At 39.3% G+C, this 16613-nt stretch overlaps 1 protein-coding gene across 4 annotated transcripts in view; it reads right to left on the minus strand.

The window, feature by feature from the left end:
* The window catches only part of ASCC1 (activating signal cointegrator 1 complex subunit 1), a 102285-nt gene that overhangs the window by 19630 nt on the left and 66042 nt on the right, over positions 1 to 16613 (minus strand). For all 4 annotated transcript variants that reach the window (XM_007104464.4, XM_007104467.4, XM_028480955.2 and 1 more), the window contains 2 exons: positions 12606 to 12730; positions 6965 to 7050 (listed from right to left, as the gene is read on the minus strand). In XM_007104464.4, coding sequence (XP_007104526.1) covers positions 6965 to 7050; positions 12606 to 12730 — 211 coding nt within the window. The remainder of the gene's footprint in view (positions 1 to 6964; positions 7051 to 12605; positions 12731 to 16613) is intronic.

A 16613-nucleotide genomic window follows, 5' to 3' on the forward strand; every position in this document is an offset into this window, starting at 1 on the left:
CATTTGCTCCTCTAACAAGCTGCCTATTTTACATGATTGTCAAGAATGATGTGATTGCTTCCAGTGCTGTGGATAAAAGCTCTTACAAAATATTAGTATGCCCAAGTGAAGTTAATAAATGTCAACAGTGTATAAGCATAAGTAGCTTAAAGAGAAAGTGACACCTGTTTAGTGATTTTACTTAAATTAAAATTTCAGGGGGCTTCCCTGGTGGCGCAGTGGTTGAGAGTCCGCCTGCCGATACAGGGGACGCAGGTTCGTGCCCTGGTCTGGGAAGTTCCCACATGCCGCGGAGCGGCTAGGCCCGTGAGCCATGGCCGCTGAGCCTGCGCGTCCGGAGCCTGTGCTCCGCAACGGGAGAGGCCACAACAGTAAGAGGGGAAGTTCCCACATGCCGCGGGGCGGCTAGGCCCGTGAGCCATGGCCGCTGAGCCTGCGCGTCCGGAGCCTGTGCTCCGCAACGGGAGAGGCCACAACAGTAAGAGGCCCGCATACCGCTAAAAAAAAAAAAAAAAAAATTTCGGGAATTCCCTGGCAGTCCAGTGGTTGGGACTCGGCACTTTCACTGCCGGGGTCCAGGTTTGATCCCCTGATTGGGGAACTAAGATCCCGCAAGCCGTGCAGTGTGACCAAAAAAAAAAAAAATTTCAAGTCATAGAACTATCAGGTAGTAAAAATGACACCATAGCGACAGTGGTAATGAGACACAGCAATTTTTTTCTACATTCAATTTGCTGTTATTCATACTGATATAATAGTGCAATGGATCATTTAGTGATAGATTTTCAAGGAAAGGCTTTCTACGAAAGGTGAGTTTTGAAAAAAAAAAAAATTCTAAAGAGCCATGTGACTAAGAAGTAATTTTCAAGAACAGTATGTAACATGGCTTAATACTGAATTGGATAATAAAAAACACAATATTTTCTTCCTTAGAAATAACATACTTTCTAAATGCTAGTCTTCCTCTGTAGTCATTAATACCTTTTGTAAAAAAATTACTACCGAGTTCTCCATCTAATCACTCTTCCCTTGAAAAAATAAAAATGAATTCATCTTTTCAATATTCTTCTAATACTCTGAAACAAGTAATCATTGAAAACAAGCCTCTTCACTAAGAGTACTTAAGAACTTGATTGTGCCTTTGTTACCTTAGGACAAATAGACCAGAGTTGGCCAGGGAAGGACATGTGAGGTACATTCTGCTTTTTGACCCTGGTAGTAGTTACAGTGTTCACTTTATGATTATTTGCTTAAAAGTACATATACGTTTTATGAACTTTTACCAAGGAGAATAAATAGTATGTATTTTTAAACAGCTTCCTTTATAGAAACTTCTCTAAGTAAAGAAAACTAAATAAAGCTCTCATTTAAATGCATTCATTCTAACTGTCCTTTTAAAGAACTTTAAGAGGCAGCGATAGAGCAAAGCAAAAATGTATGAAATACTTGAGTTACTCTCATTTACATCTTTCAAGAAAAGTCTCAATGTACCTAGCTAGATTTAAAACATATTTTCAGATAAAGTACTATTAAATATTAATATAGTTAAATACTGCCAATTCCCTCTTTCTCTAAATTTAAATATTCTTATATATAAAAAGAAAAAAAAACCAAATTCATCTCTTTTTTTACTTGGTTTATATGTTCCAGGATTTTTTTTTTAGCATCTTTATTGGAGTATAATTGCTTTACAATGTTGTGTTAATTTCTACTGTATAACAAAGTGAATCAGCTATACATATACATATATCCCCATATTCCCTCCCTCTTGCTCTCCCTCCCACCCTCCTTATCCCACCCCTCTAGGTGGTCACAAAGCACCGAGCTGATCTCCTGGTGCTATGCGACTGCTTTCCACTAGCTATCTATTTTACATTTGGTAGTGTATATATGTCCATGCCACTATCTCACTTCGTCCAGCTTACCCTTCCCCCTCCCCATGTCCTCAACTCCATTCTCTATGTCTGCGTCTTTATTCCTGTCCTGCCCCTAGGTTCTTCAGAACCATTTTTTGTTTTAGATTCCACATATATGTGTTAGCATACAGTATTTATTTTTCTCTTTCTGACTTACTTCACTCTGTATGACAGACTCTAGGTCCATCCACCTCACTACAAATAACTCAATTTCGTTTCTTTTTTATGGCTGAGTAATATTCCATTGTATATATGTGCCACATCTTCTTTAACCATTCATCTGTTGATGGACACTTAGGTTGCTTCCATGTCCGGACTATTGTAAATAGAGCTGCAGTGAACATTGTGGTACATGACTTTTTGAATTATGGCTTTCTCAGGGTATATGCCCAGTAGTGGTGGGATTGCTGGGTCGTATGGTAGTTCTATTTGTAGTTAAGGAAACTCCACACTCTTCTCCATAGTGGCTGTATAAATTTACATTCCCGCCAACAGTGCAAGAGGGTTCCCTTTTCTCCACACCCTCTCCAGCATTTATTGTTCGTAGATTTTTTGATGACGGCCATTCTGACTGGTGTGAGGTGATACCTCATTGCAGTTTTTTTTTTTTTGAAGTACGCAGGCCTCTGATTTGCATTTCTCTAATGATTAGTGATGCTGAGCATCCTTTCATGTGTTTGTCTGCAATCTGTATATCTTTTTTGGAGAAATGTCTATTTAGGTCTTCTGCCCATCTTTGGATTGGATTGTTTGTTTTTTTGATATTGAGCTGCAAGAGCTGCTTATAAATTTTGGGAGATTAATCCTTTGTCAGTTGCTTCATTTGCAACTATTTTCTCCCATTCTGAGGGCTGTCTTTTTGTCTTGTTTATGGTTTCCTTTGCTGTGCAAAAGCTTTTAAGTTTCATTATGTCCCATTTGTTTATTTTTGTTTTTATTTCCATTTCTCTAGGAGTTGGGTCAAAAAGGATCTTGCTGTGATTTATGTCATAGAGTGTTCTTCCTATGTTTTCCTCTAAGAGTTTTATAGTTTCTGGCCTTACATTTAGGTCTTTAATTCATTTTGAGTTTATTTTTGTGTATGGTGTTAGGAAGTGTTCTAATTTCATTCTTTTACATGAAGCTGTCCAGTCTTCCCAGCATCACTTTGTTCCAGGATTTTTAAGTATCTAAAGAAATGGCACTTTCACAGTGTCCTTTGATTTTGGACCTATAGTACTGTCTATTCCTTCCCAAATATATTATTGTGCCTTTATTTGTACCAAATCATCTCTGGTGAGTACAACCTAGGGCTCTAATGTCTCCTCTTCACTTTGCAGTTAGAAGCTATGCTTTTAAACAGTTACTACTGTACCCCTAGTCAATCTGCTGAGAGCACAGTCTTGGAATACTGATTCGATTGCATAAGACCATTTCATAAGTCCCCCAAACAGACTGCCATTAAGATCACTTCTCTCTCCAGAAACTGGCAGTTAATGACCATTCTACTTTTAGCTAGCGAGGGAGCAGTTATTTCTTGCATTACGTCTTTAGATCAGCATGATTTCTCCATTTACAAGTTTATCACTGCATTATAGACAAACAAACTACATCTTTGCTCCTATCTCTTAGATGAGAAATAGAAACCCTCTGACAGGACACTATCCTATTAATTTGGCCTAGGTCTTCTTCACCTGTATATCTTCCTTTCAGAGCTATCTGTCAGTCTTCCATAAAAAAATGCTATTACTAAATATATCCCTTTTCTGGTTTGAAAAACATGTGGAATGATTCTTTAGTTGTCAGTTCTTCTTTCAAAGTCTTTCTTAGGGTAAGAAAATTCTTATTTTAACTAGGAATAACCAGATACTAGTCTATAATAGCTGCAACAACTCTCAAAAGAGCTATACAAAAGAAAAATGTGGCTTCTACCTCCAAGAGTCGGAGTTTTTTTTTTTCTTATTAAGGCATCTGAAACACGTAATACTACACCAAGCCAAAAGGACCAATTCTTTTCGTGGAGAAGAAGAGCAATTGGCTGTTACTCATTAAATTCTTACAGCAATGAGCAATGACTTGCATTCTCGTTTTGTTTCTCTTTGAATAGCAGATGAAGTTGATTTTTTTCCAAGGCTGCTTCCCATCACCAGCATTCCTGATCCTTGACCTATGTAGCTGTTAATATGCTGTACACATATGCTTGGGATCCTTAACAACCAATGCAGTTATTAACCTTTCTGTTTATTCCAAGTCAGTTCCTATCTTGTTAATGAAAGTGATTTTTTTCCCTTTCTAAACATAATAATTATATCTGGTACAAAAACTATGTATAATCCATCAGTTTTTTAAATCCTTTTTTTTTTGCAAGGGATTCAGGGGCCATGGGTTCTAATGTTCTAGTTGAGAAAGACTTGTCTTGTAATTCCAAAAAGTGGGCTGCTACAGCTACTGCATAAACACAGTTATTACCGCTTGTGTGTTTGGGGGGCTAGTTGTTGGATGCCACATTTTATCTTTATTCTCAAAGAAAAGTTAATTCCTTTGATTAAATGTAAGTGAAAGATTATATTTTCTGGAACTAATGATTAAAAAGTAATATACTGGGGGGACTTCCCTGGTGGCGCAGTGATTAAGAATCCGCCTGCCAATGCAGGGGACACGGGTTTGAGCCCTGGTCCGGGAAGATCCCACATGCTGCAGAGCAACTAAGCCTGTGCACCACAACTACTGAGGCTGTGCTCTAGAGCCCACGTGTCACAACTACTGAAGCCCGCACACCTAGAGCCTATGCTCCACAACAAGAGAAGCCACTGCAATGAGAAGCCCGTGCACCACAATGAAACCCAATGCAGCCAAAAATAAATAAATAAGTTTGTTTTTTTTAAAAAGTAATATATTGGAAATTCTATCAAAAGATACTTTGTTACAACTACCTGTGTTCAAAGGTACTTCCCCTCCATCTCATAATTTGCCCCCATCATTTTATACTGTAATTACCTATTAACCAGCTGTATCTCTCAAAGACAGGAAGCTCCTGGAAGGTAAGGACTGTATCATAATGACTTTTATCTACAGGGTACATAGTCTGACAGATGGTATACAGTCAATAAGTATTTCTGTTGGTGTTAGTATTATATTCAACTCAAAAGTCTAATTCTTAATTAGCCAGTTTTAGACTAACTGGCATACCCATTGCCCCAACATTTATGTCTAGTCAGATATTTTCACAATTCAGATAGGCCCAGTTTCAAATATCTACTGATCTCTAACTAAACACTGAGCATCTTTACGGAAGAGAGTAGAAACATTGCTAACTTGTGAGCTTTGAATCTTTTTGTTCTGATTCAGATTCTGCTACTATCTAGCGTTAACCTTTGGCAAAACACTTTAACCATATTGGATCTCACACCCTTAGAGAGTAAAATGAGGAACTGGATTAAATAGTTTCCAAGTACCTAGCTGGGCCCAGCTCTAAAACTCCAATTAGGCATTAACAGGAAGGGTACAACTACTATAGCAAGGTTTCATCAACACTAGAGGGAGCTACAGCCGTGTCATCACTGGGGTGGGTTAGGAAGATTTCCGAGCCAAGCATCTTTAAATGGAAAACTGACTTTCCAGAATGAGAGAAATTAAATATTCAATGAGAGATCCATAGTGTTCATACAGCAACTTCTCAGGCTCCCTGCTGTTACCTCCTTCTTACAGATGTCAAAGCACCTCACACTCCACTTGCATCAACATACCTTTCAGGCTTTAATTCTAATTTCAAAGGAACCAAGTTGGCTTGAGTCATTCCAACAGATTTCTTTCCCCATTCGTCTAGTTTTTTTCTTAATCAAATTAACAATAACAAAAAAGTAAAGTAATTAATGCTATTATTTAAAAAGCCCCAGGAAATGAGCTAGAGGAGGAGAAAGATTTATACAATGAACCTGTGGCCTGGGAAAATAAGTAAACTGCAACTGAATTCATTAGCAGCTTGCCACTCAAACCGAATCTACAATAGCTACTTTGAAGACAAGAAAATTACTCAAAGAGAGAAAAGGTATCAAGTAAAAGAAGGAATCAACAAAGCCCTGCAAAGCCCCTTCCCCACAAGGCAGGAATGCCTGCCTAAGTGAATGCTGTCATTGCTCTGTTGGGCTCTGCAGTGAGAAGCTTGCAGCTGCTGAAGAGTGATGTCATTAATTATACGCAATGAGGTCATATTAGGCATTTGGCAAGAAAACTGTCAAGTGATAAGATAAGGGAATGGAGGAAGGAAGGAAAAAGAAAAAACATTTTTAAAGCTAGAGCTTATTCTGAAGTTATTATATACATACTCTCCCTCCCAGCTCCAAAAAATACCCATGGCCTTGAAAATGTATGACCTACATCATTATAGAACAAGTAAAATGAAGAATCAAAAACCTCTCCTTTGGTATCAACTTATGTTTCTCTTTGCACAGAGGCACAATGGTATGTTAACCTAATAGAGAGGGCATAAACTGTGGATGTTACAGAATGTGGTCTGTGGGAGAAAGATAAATGCAATCCTAAAGAACCCTTTTAATTTAAATTTCATAGGTTAATTTAACACTCAGAAGCAAATCCTCAACAGTCAGAAGTGGACCACCGAGTTTTTAGTACATGGGCTGTTCCTGAGTAAAAACAGATTATACAGGAACTTTGGAGAGCGACTTTGGGTGAAGAGAAAAATCTACTAGAACAAGACAAACTATTCTTTTTCACTTAAAAAAATGCACACTCAGTCCTCCAGAGGTAAAATACAGAGCAAGACTCACAAGGTTAAAAGCAACTTATTCCTATGGATCCAAATAGTCACTATACTTGTTTCTTAAATCATCAGTTTCAAGTACTCTAAGAGATACCAACAGCCTTTTAACAAGTCAAAAAAGATTTCTCTTTTAGGAAAATGAAAAAAAATTTTAACAGTCCTTTCAATCAATAATCCTCATGGGAAATATGAGAAAAATATACTTTACTGTTAAAAGAACCACTTATTGTCCTCCCTTATTTTAGGACACATGCCAAAGGTTTCCAATTCACTCTGCTTTCATACTGACCTTCAAAATGTTTCGGCCATCAAATGATTCTCTTTCCTTGAAGATATATTTGCCATCCGTTGTGTAGAGGTTGTACCTGCCTTCAGCTGTAAATATTCCAAAGACAATGTTAGAAGAGAAGCTTGGGTTATGTATCTGTTTTCTCTTGGACTTCTACAGGGACAACTAGCAAGATCTTCATGTACTACCTGGAAAGTGACATAATATGGAGGGAAATACATCAGGCTATGAGTCAAGAGATCAAGCATCTAGTCTCAGCTCTGTCATCAACTGATATATATTTATTCATTAAACACTGTCCAAGTACTCACTGTACATAAACTACATAACTAACCATATTCTTAGGCAGTTTATGTCTCCTCTATGGACCTCAGTTCCTCATTTACAAAGTTAGAGGTTAAGACTAGGTGATTTCCAAAGGTTCCTTGTAGTCTAAAACCCCAAGATTTTGTATAAGCTGCATGCATTTTTAAATACATAAAAACATACAGAAGTTCACACATTAACTAGTCAAAAATGCTGGCAACTATGCTTTGGGTTGATTTAAGGACTCCCCCTGAATGAGAAAAACCTCTTCAGTTGCAATCAAAGGTATCCTGACATTCTACACAGAAATCTGCAAATCTATGACCTTAGCCTCATCAAAGCTGTGTTCTAACTCCTTGCATTAATTTAGCTTGCTTATCCCAAAAGATGTCCTTCAAACGCAGCAGAAAAAAGGATATCAAAGGATAGGGATAACTCGCAAGAAAAAGCAAAACAATGTATTCTAGCCTTTTCAAGAAAAAAACACAAGACAGAGAAGAATCCAGGGTATATAAAATTCAAAGCATCGTCAAGAATTATTTAACTATCCGAATATTTTCCTAAATATCAACCCTTTCCTGCCCATCATCAGACACTCAAAAATATTTGTATTTTTACTTTTGAGTATATTCTTTTATTGTATATAAGTATGGAGATTACCACGTCAGAAGTGATAAAATACATCCAAAGTGCTAACTCCATGAACATAATATATTTTAGTTAGCCTGCTGGAATTACACCTGGGTAACCACAGGACTATTTTTCTAATGAGAACTATTCTCTTAATCCAAGATCCCAATCCCATGCATATTTCACAACTTAAAAATAGGTTCCTTGTTAAAAGGAGACGTGAAACTTTAAAGTAAATTCATACTAATTAAGTGTCAATAAAAAAGCAATAATGAAATCTGAAGATTAAAATGTTTAATGACAAGTGCAAAATCTGTAAGTAGCACTAGCCATAAGGGGAATGTAAATCAAAGTCACAATGAGATACCACTTCACACCCCAAATGATGGCAATAAAAAAAAAGACAGATAATAACAAGTGCAGATAAAGATGTAGAGAAATTGAGACCCTCATATACTGTCGTCCCCCCTTATTCATGGTTTTGCTTTCCATGGTTTCAGTTACCCATGGTCAACCAAGGTCCGAAAATATTAATGGAAAATTACAGAAATAAACAATTCCTAAGTTTTGAATTGTGCAGCATTCTGAGTAGTGTGATCTGTCCCACCCAGAAAGTGTCATCCCTTTGTCCAGCGTATCCCACCCTCTCTGTTATCAAGATTGACTGTCAAGGTATTGCAGTGCTTGTATTCAAGTCACCCTTATTTTACTTAATAATGGCCCCAAACAGCAAGAATAGTGATGCCAGCAATTCGGATATGCCAAAGAAAAGCCCTAAAGCGCTTCCTTTAAGTGAAATGGTGAAAGTTCTTGACTTAATAAGGAAAGAAAAAGATCATATGCTGAGGTTTGCTAATAACTACATTAAGAACAAATCTTCTATCCGTGAAATTAGGAAGAAGGAAAAAGAGATTCATACTAGTTTTGCTGTCACACCTCAAAAACTGAAAAAGTTACGGTCACAGTGCATAGTAAGTGCTTAGTGAAAATGGAAAAGGCACTAAATTTGTACAGTAAAAAATTCTGAGAGAGACAGCACTCACATACTTTTTATTACAGTATATCGTTTAATTCTTCTATTTTATTATTAGTTGTTAATCTCTTACTGCACCTAATTTATAAATTAAACTTTATCATAGGTATGTATGCATAGGAAAAATACGGAATGTGGTATGTAGTTTCAGGCATACACTGGGGATCTTGTGGATATCTTGTGGATATCTCCCGCGGATAAGGGGGAACTACTGTACTGCTTGTGGGAATGTAAAATGGTACAGCCACTTTGGAAAACAGTCTGGCAGTTCCTCAAAAAGTTAAACATACTGATATCATGATGCAGCAATTTCACACTTAAGTATACACCTACTAGAAATGAAAACATATGCCCCCACAAAAACACATACATAAATGTTCACAGCAGCATTATTCATAATAGCCAAAAAGTGGAAACAACAGAAATGTCCATCAACTGATGAATGGATAAATAAAATGTGTATGTCCATACAATGGATTATTATTTGGTAAGAAAAAGGAATGACATTTGATACATGCTATAACATGGATGAACCTTATAATATGCTAAGTGAAAGAGGTCAGTCACAGAAGATCACACACTGCATGATTCTATTTATATGAAATATGCAAAAAAGGCAAATTCATTGGACAGAAATTAGACTGGTGGTGCCTAGGACTGAAGAGTAAGGGGAATATGGGGAGTCACTGCCAGTAACTATGGAGTTTCTTTTTGGGGTGATGAAAATGTTCTAAAATTTACTGTGGTAATGGTTACATTACTCACTATACTTTAAATAGGTGAATTATATGGTATATGAATTATATCTCACAAAAGCTGTTATATTTAAAATATATGTCAATAGGAAAGGATAACTAGACTGTGAACACAGAACATTTTCTTACATGAAGCTCTGGTGCCAACTGAATATACATCTGGATCCACACAATTTAAAAGATACAGATTCCTATATAATTCAACTCTTTTATGTTAAGAGGTTAGTTAATAATGGGGTATGGTATAGTTGTAAGAGCTATGAACTAAGATTTAAGAACTAGGACAGATGCAGAATGTATTATTGATAGTATTACACGTCTAATAAAATTCTGCACTGTCCAAAACAGTAGCCACTAGCCACATGTGATTATTTACATTTCCTTTTTTTTGGCTATGCCATGCGGCATACAGTATCTTAGTTCCCTGACCAGGGATCGAACCTGTGCCCCCTGCATTGTGAGCTTGAAGTCTTAACCACTGGACCTCCAGGGAACTCCCTATTTAAATTTAAATTAATTAAAAGTTCACTTTCTCAGTCTCACTAGCCAGCCATCTTCAAGTACTCAATAACCACATGTGGATAGTGGCTACCAAACTGGATTTCACAGATATGGAATATTTCTATCATCACAGAAAGTCCTACTGGATGGTGCTAGATACCAATGTAACTTCTGAACCAATGAATTAGAGCAGTGGTCCCCAACCTCTTTGGCACCAGGGACTGGTTTCATGGAAGACAATTTTTCCACAGACCAGGGTGGGGGGAATGGTTCAGGCAGTAATGAAACCAATGGGGAGCGGCAGATGAAGCTTCCCTTGCTTGCCCGCTACTCACCTCCTGCTGTGCGCCCTGGGGGTTGGGGACCCCTGAATTAGAGTGTACCTTATTTTTTTTAAATTAATTAATTTACTTGGCTGCGCCGGGTCTTAGTTGCAGCACACAGGATCTTAGTTGAGGCATGCATGAAGGATCTAGTTCCCTGACCAGGGATCGAACCCGGGTCCCTTGCATTGGGAGCACAGAGTCTTAACCGCTGGACCACCAGGGAAGTCCCTAGAGCGTACTTTAGAGTTCTGAACCTCTGTCTTTACGTGATGATGTTAAAATGTACACCACCTCGGGATCTAACAGCGTTTTCCAAGATTAAAACTGACTGTCCAGGGCTCCCCTGGTGGCGCGGTGGTAAAGAATCCGCCTGCTAACGCAGGGGACACAGGTTCGAGTCCTGGTCCGGGAAGACCCCACATGCCGTGGAGCAACTAAGCCCGTGTGCCACAACCACTGAGACCGCGTGCCACTACTACTGAAGCCCGTGTGCCTAGAGCCCGTGTTCCACAACAAGACAAGCCACCGCAACAAGGAGCCCGCGCACTGCAACGAAGAGTAGACCCCGCTCGGCACAACTAGAGAAAGCCTGAGCGCAGCAAAGAAGATCCAACACAGCCAAAAATAAATAAATTAAAATAAATAAATTTTAAAAACTGTCCAGAACAAAATAAATACCACAAACTCCTTTAAATGTTCCCATTAGATAACTTACATTATAATTTATATCAAATATTCCAGAAAAAAAATTTTTTTCTGGAATTCCAAATGTTCTTCTGCAATACCACTATCCAAATGAAAGAAATATTCCATCAGAACAAGAATAAGTATAGAGCTTCGGATTCTATTAACTACCCAGAGTCCATAGGCTTTGACTGAGTCATTTGAACGTTTTTTGATCTCACTGCTCTGAAAGATAAAACACTGATTTATTTAGAAAAGTCTTAGAGAAAATACAATGTAGCATCATAAAACAGTTAACACTAGAACTAAGAATTGGATTAGCTACATATCTCTTAGTCCAACAATGGCGCTAACCAAACCAAACAACTTACAGTTGAGTTCTCTGGTATATATCTGAAGAAATTAAAAGATGTACTTTGGTAAAAAGGGACACAAAAACTGTCCTAAACTATAAATCTATAAACAGTTCATGGGTTCTGATGGAGTCCTGATGTAGTCCTCTTCCAACACAGACTTTCTAAAACCAAGGTTAGGGTCCTAACAAATATAATAAAACCTGAATATGGAGTTTTGGTGCTGCTATATTTTAAACAACAGGGCTTTGAAGAAGAAGCTGCACATAACTTGAATTTGTAGCTCCCTATCAGATAGATGCTGAATGTGTGCTAGACAGCTTTGACTTGTTGGGTGAGGATAGGAAGAAAAATAATCCTTATTAAAATGTAGATTATTATCCCAAATAAAGGGTTAAAACAGGCATTTTTATATGAAGGTTTATATTCATGAGGAAAAAAAACATTAACACAAGGTTTTCAACCTTGGTGCTACTGACATTTGGGGCTGAATAATTCTTTGTTATGAGGGGTTGCCTGTGCATTGTAGAGGGTTAAGCAGCACCCCTGACCTCTACCCATTAGATGCCAGTAGCAACTCACTCCCAGCCCCCTAACTGTGACAACCAAAAATGTCTCCAGACAATCCAAATGTCCTCTGGGGGTAAAACTGACTCTAGTTGAGAATCACTGCTCTAACATTTACCTTTACTAGTTAATCTTCTTTCTTGTTTTATAAAAAAAAAAAAAAGAAAAAAGCTGCCATGTATTTCATGGGACATACCTACACTAAAACAATTATTCATTTTTCACCTGAAATTTACTTGGGCATCCTGTATTTTTACTTGCTATATCTGGCAACCCTATGTGCGACAGAAATAAAAGATTTGGAATGCTACAGTCCCATGCTAGATATGTCCCTGCCCCCTTCCACTGCGCTCATCAAAACAAGCTAATGGATCTAAAACAGAAGATGCAGCAGAGATTCTTTGATAGCCCATTCTCTTCAAACCCCAGGGACATCATTAGGCCTTGTTGATCACAAACTGTGCTGTGGTTCTATGAAGCACTTACCATTGGGGTCTTTCCTGAATAGAGTATTCATGACTGTAGCATGGAGTTTCACACTATTCCACTCTTTCACTATTAGTCCAGATGCCTGAAAACGTTCCAGTACTCGATCAACCAATTCCTGCAGCCTGGAGAAATTGAAGAAAGAAGTACAGAAATCTTAGTAAACTCCTGAACCCTGATTACTGATTCACATTTATGAAGCATCTACTCTGAGCCAATCACCGTACAAGGCCCTCAAAAGAAGAGGAAGTAAATAAGGCTGCAGTCCTCACCATCATGAAGCACACAGCTTTGTGTGGACAAGACACCTGGAAACAACTGCACAACATCATGGTGAGTGTAAGGGAGTGATCAACTATACTTGGAGGGGCCAGGTTTTCACAGGAGGTTTAAGCATGGCCTTGAAGGAAGATGGAAGTTTATGATCTTGGAAATCTTGCACAAGAAGCCAGGCTCAGCAGAGAGCTGTCTAAAAGAAAGTGCTTTATTGGTTCATCCAGTCACAGACCCAAAAGCTACTGTGGTTGATGTGTTTCTGCCAGGATCAAATGAGGTCTGGCATGACTCTCAGACATTTGCTCATTGGGAAGGAGCATGCACTGTGAAAATCTCAGCAGCCCTGGCCACTACATCAGTGTTCAATGAGGTAGAAATGTAGTACCAATGAAGACAACTGTAGGAGAATCCACAGGCCACATAACTGATGCCTCCAAATGGACTCCAGCTGGCTCTAAGCACTAAGGGTTCTGCAGTGGGTGAGTTCTATCTTGATGATGGCTGTTCATTCCAGTACCTCCACCAGAAACAATTCTTGCACAGGAAGTTTTCACTCTGTTCAAGTGTTTTGATCAACAGCTTAAAGAACTCTCTTTAACATTTCTTGTAAGGCTGCTCTAATGGCAATGAACTCCTTCAGTTTTTGTTTGTCTGAAAAACTCTTTATCTCCCCTTCAGTTCTGAAGAACTTTGCCAGTTGTGCCACTGAGAGGGGGTCATTATCCCATCGAGGATGTGGTGGAGCAGATCTTGGCCCTAGGCCTCAGAAAGCAGCCATCTTCTGTGACCACTCACTCATCTGATGGTGAAGTTCAGACTGTGGCTTTTACATAGTGTGACCAAATGTCCAACCTGAGCCTGAAGTTCTCACTGAACATGGGTGCTGATGTGGAGGTCTGCATCAAATGACAGAGCAGTGCACCTGATGAGCGCAGGCAGTAGCCTGTTCCTTTCAACCTTTCCCTTGGCTTTTTTTGAGATTTGTGCTGCATGCTAATTGACTCCCCCAGCTCAAAATCTTTCATTCGTCGCCAGTGTACTAATGAACAATAGATTTCACACTTTTTAAGATTTTACATTTTAGATGTACATACTAGTAATACTCTTTGTGCCACATACCACTTCTTTTCCCAGATGCAAGTGGCCCTGAGATATCTGTAGAGTCTGTGAATCTTCTACTGCTTCTTGGGCCATGGCTTGTGGTAAAACACTGTAGCCCAGTGAGCAGCTTCTCCTTGAGCAGGGCTGGATGGGTCTGTTTTATGTGAGATGTGCGCCAAGCGCACCTTGCGTGGCCCATTTGTGGGAGTTTTCCTGAGGCCACAGGGCAGTCTCTCTGGTTGCAGCAGCTGAGTTGCTCAATGCCTGTCTCCACACGGATAGAGCAGCCTTTGGTACCCCTACCCCCCAGTTATCTTTCACCCATTTAGACATGGGCAAAACAACCCTTTTCTGCTTGCACTCATACGCTGCAGCAAGAGGGAGTTATCTTCCCCTAGAGACTGAATGAGGAGCACAAAGGATTCTTTTCCCTTTCATGTTTTTCAGGCTCCAAAGTTCCAAATTAATCTTCTTATAATTCTAACTTCTCTATCTTGTTTTTATTTTGTCTACTAACCAAAGAATATTTAAACATGAGTAAGCTATAATTTTTTTTAATTTTTGGCCACATGGCATGCGGGATCTTCATTCCCTGACCAGGGATCGATCTCGTGCCCCCTGTAGTGGAAGCATGGAGTCTTAACCACTGGACCGCCAGGGAAGTACCAAGTAAGCTATAATTAATAATAATAAAATAAATACCCATACCCTCACCACTGACCTCCAGAAATAGAACACTGGGTTGGGACTACAATGATCAGACCATGGGAAGCCACGGAAATCTTTTAAAAGGGAATGATGTGGTCAGCTACCCATTTGTGAAGCTGACTCTGTGGCACAATGGAAAATGCTTTAGAAGGGGAAGAGACCAGCGGTACTGAGGTCAGCTAGGTGGTACTAATAGTAGAAATAATAACAAACACGATGTGTCACGCACTATTCTAAGCACTTTATATCTGTTAAATCATTTAATCCTCACGATAAATTATCTCTATCTTACCAATGAGGAAACTGAGGCACAGAGAAGTTGTAAAACTTGACTAAAGTCACACAACTAATAAGTGATAGATCCAAAATGAGAACCCATGCAGTCTGGCTTCAGAGGACAAACTTTAAGGACCATGCTATAAATCAGAAAGGGATGAAGATCTAAACTATGACAGGGGCAGTGAGAACTGAGACAAGGGAATGGATTCAAAAGAGCTTGTGAGAGAGAAGTTGGAGCCCTCAGATACGACAGCGTTATAGCAGAGGAAGCAGCTGAGAGCTACTCCCACGAGTTCACCTTAAATGAGCAGGTGGGTCAGAGACCAAGGTGGGGAGTGGTGGAGAGGGTTAATAGTGTGTATACTTTTTCATGTGTGGCACCGGATTTCAAGTGGGACATGTCCAGGAGAGAGATGGAAATAACAAGCCTGAAGCTCAAGAGAAAAATGTGGGCAAAAGACACAGATCTGGGAGTTATCAGTCCAAGAATGTAGTTAAAAGCATGGGATAGATGCAGTCACAGGGTGAGGGGGAATCAGAGCAAGCAAGAAGAGAACTAAGGACAGAGCCTTTATGGGACACTTGTATGTAAGGGGCAGAGAAGGAACCAGTAAAGGACAATCGATAAGGATGAGGAACAAGAAAAGGAAAACTTCAGGAAGGCTGAAAAGAGAATTACAAGGGGTGCGAAAAGAGGAATAATCAGTATAGCACAATGCTATAAAAAGTAAAGTACGAAAAGGAGCAAAAAATGCTTACTTATTTCTTACAATCAGAACATTATTAGAGATCTTTGCCAGAGCAGCTTCGCTAGCACACTGGTGAAGGAAGCCTTATTGCAGAGGACCAAGGGAGAGGCCAGACAGACAGGGAGGGGATACATGCACATAAACTCAAGAAACTTGCAAGGAAGTTGAATTGAAGGCAGGTTTTTTGTGTTTATTTTCAATGAGGAGAAAAGAGTTGAAAATGCTTACTGACAACAAGAAACTATCCAACAGAGAAGGAAGATGAAATCTTAGGAAACAGAGGGGATCAACAGAACAAGATCTCAAAGGAGACAGGAAGGGCTGGTGTGGGAATGGGAATCATACAAAAGATGAGCAGAACACGTCCCTGGCTCTTGAGCAGCTTACATTCTGGTGGAAGGAGACAGATAGTAAACAAATATACATATACGACATCAGGTGGTGCTAAGCACCATGAAGAAAACAAAATGGAAGAGAGGGAGGAGAAAGGGAATGAGGGTAAGTGTACTATTTTAGACATGGTGATCAGGTAAGCCTTCCCTGATAAAGTGACACTTGAGCACAGACCTAAGGGAACAGCATTCCAGAGAAAGGGAACAGCAAATACAGTCATCTGAGGCAGCATACTTGTGGCATGATGGAGGAACAGTAAGAAGGCAGTGTATGGAATGAAACTGTGGGGAGAGGTGATGAGGTGGGAGAGGAGGGAGGACCAGGTCACAGGGGCTTACATAAGGCTCTTAGGCCCCTGTAATAACTCTGTCTTCTACTGAGGGAGGTGGCAAGCTTCTGGAGGGTTTTCAGCAGAAGAATGACATGATCCAACTGACATTTTATTTATTTATTTATTTTTAACATCTTTATTGGAGTATAATTGCTTTACAATGGTGTGTTA

Source organism: Physeter macrocephalus, chromosome 20 (genome assembly GCF_002837175.3).
Source record: "Physeter macrocephalus isolate SW-GA chromosome 20, ASM283717v5, whole genome shotgun sequence".
NCBI classification, from domain to species: domain Eukaryota; kingdom Metazoa; phylum Chordata; class Mammalia; order Artiodactyla; family Physeteridae; genus Physeter; species Physeter macrocephalus.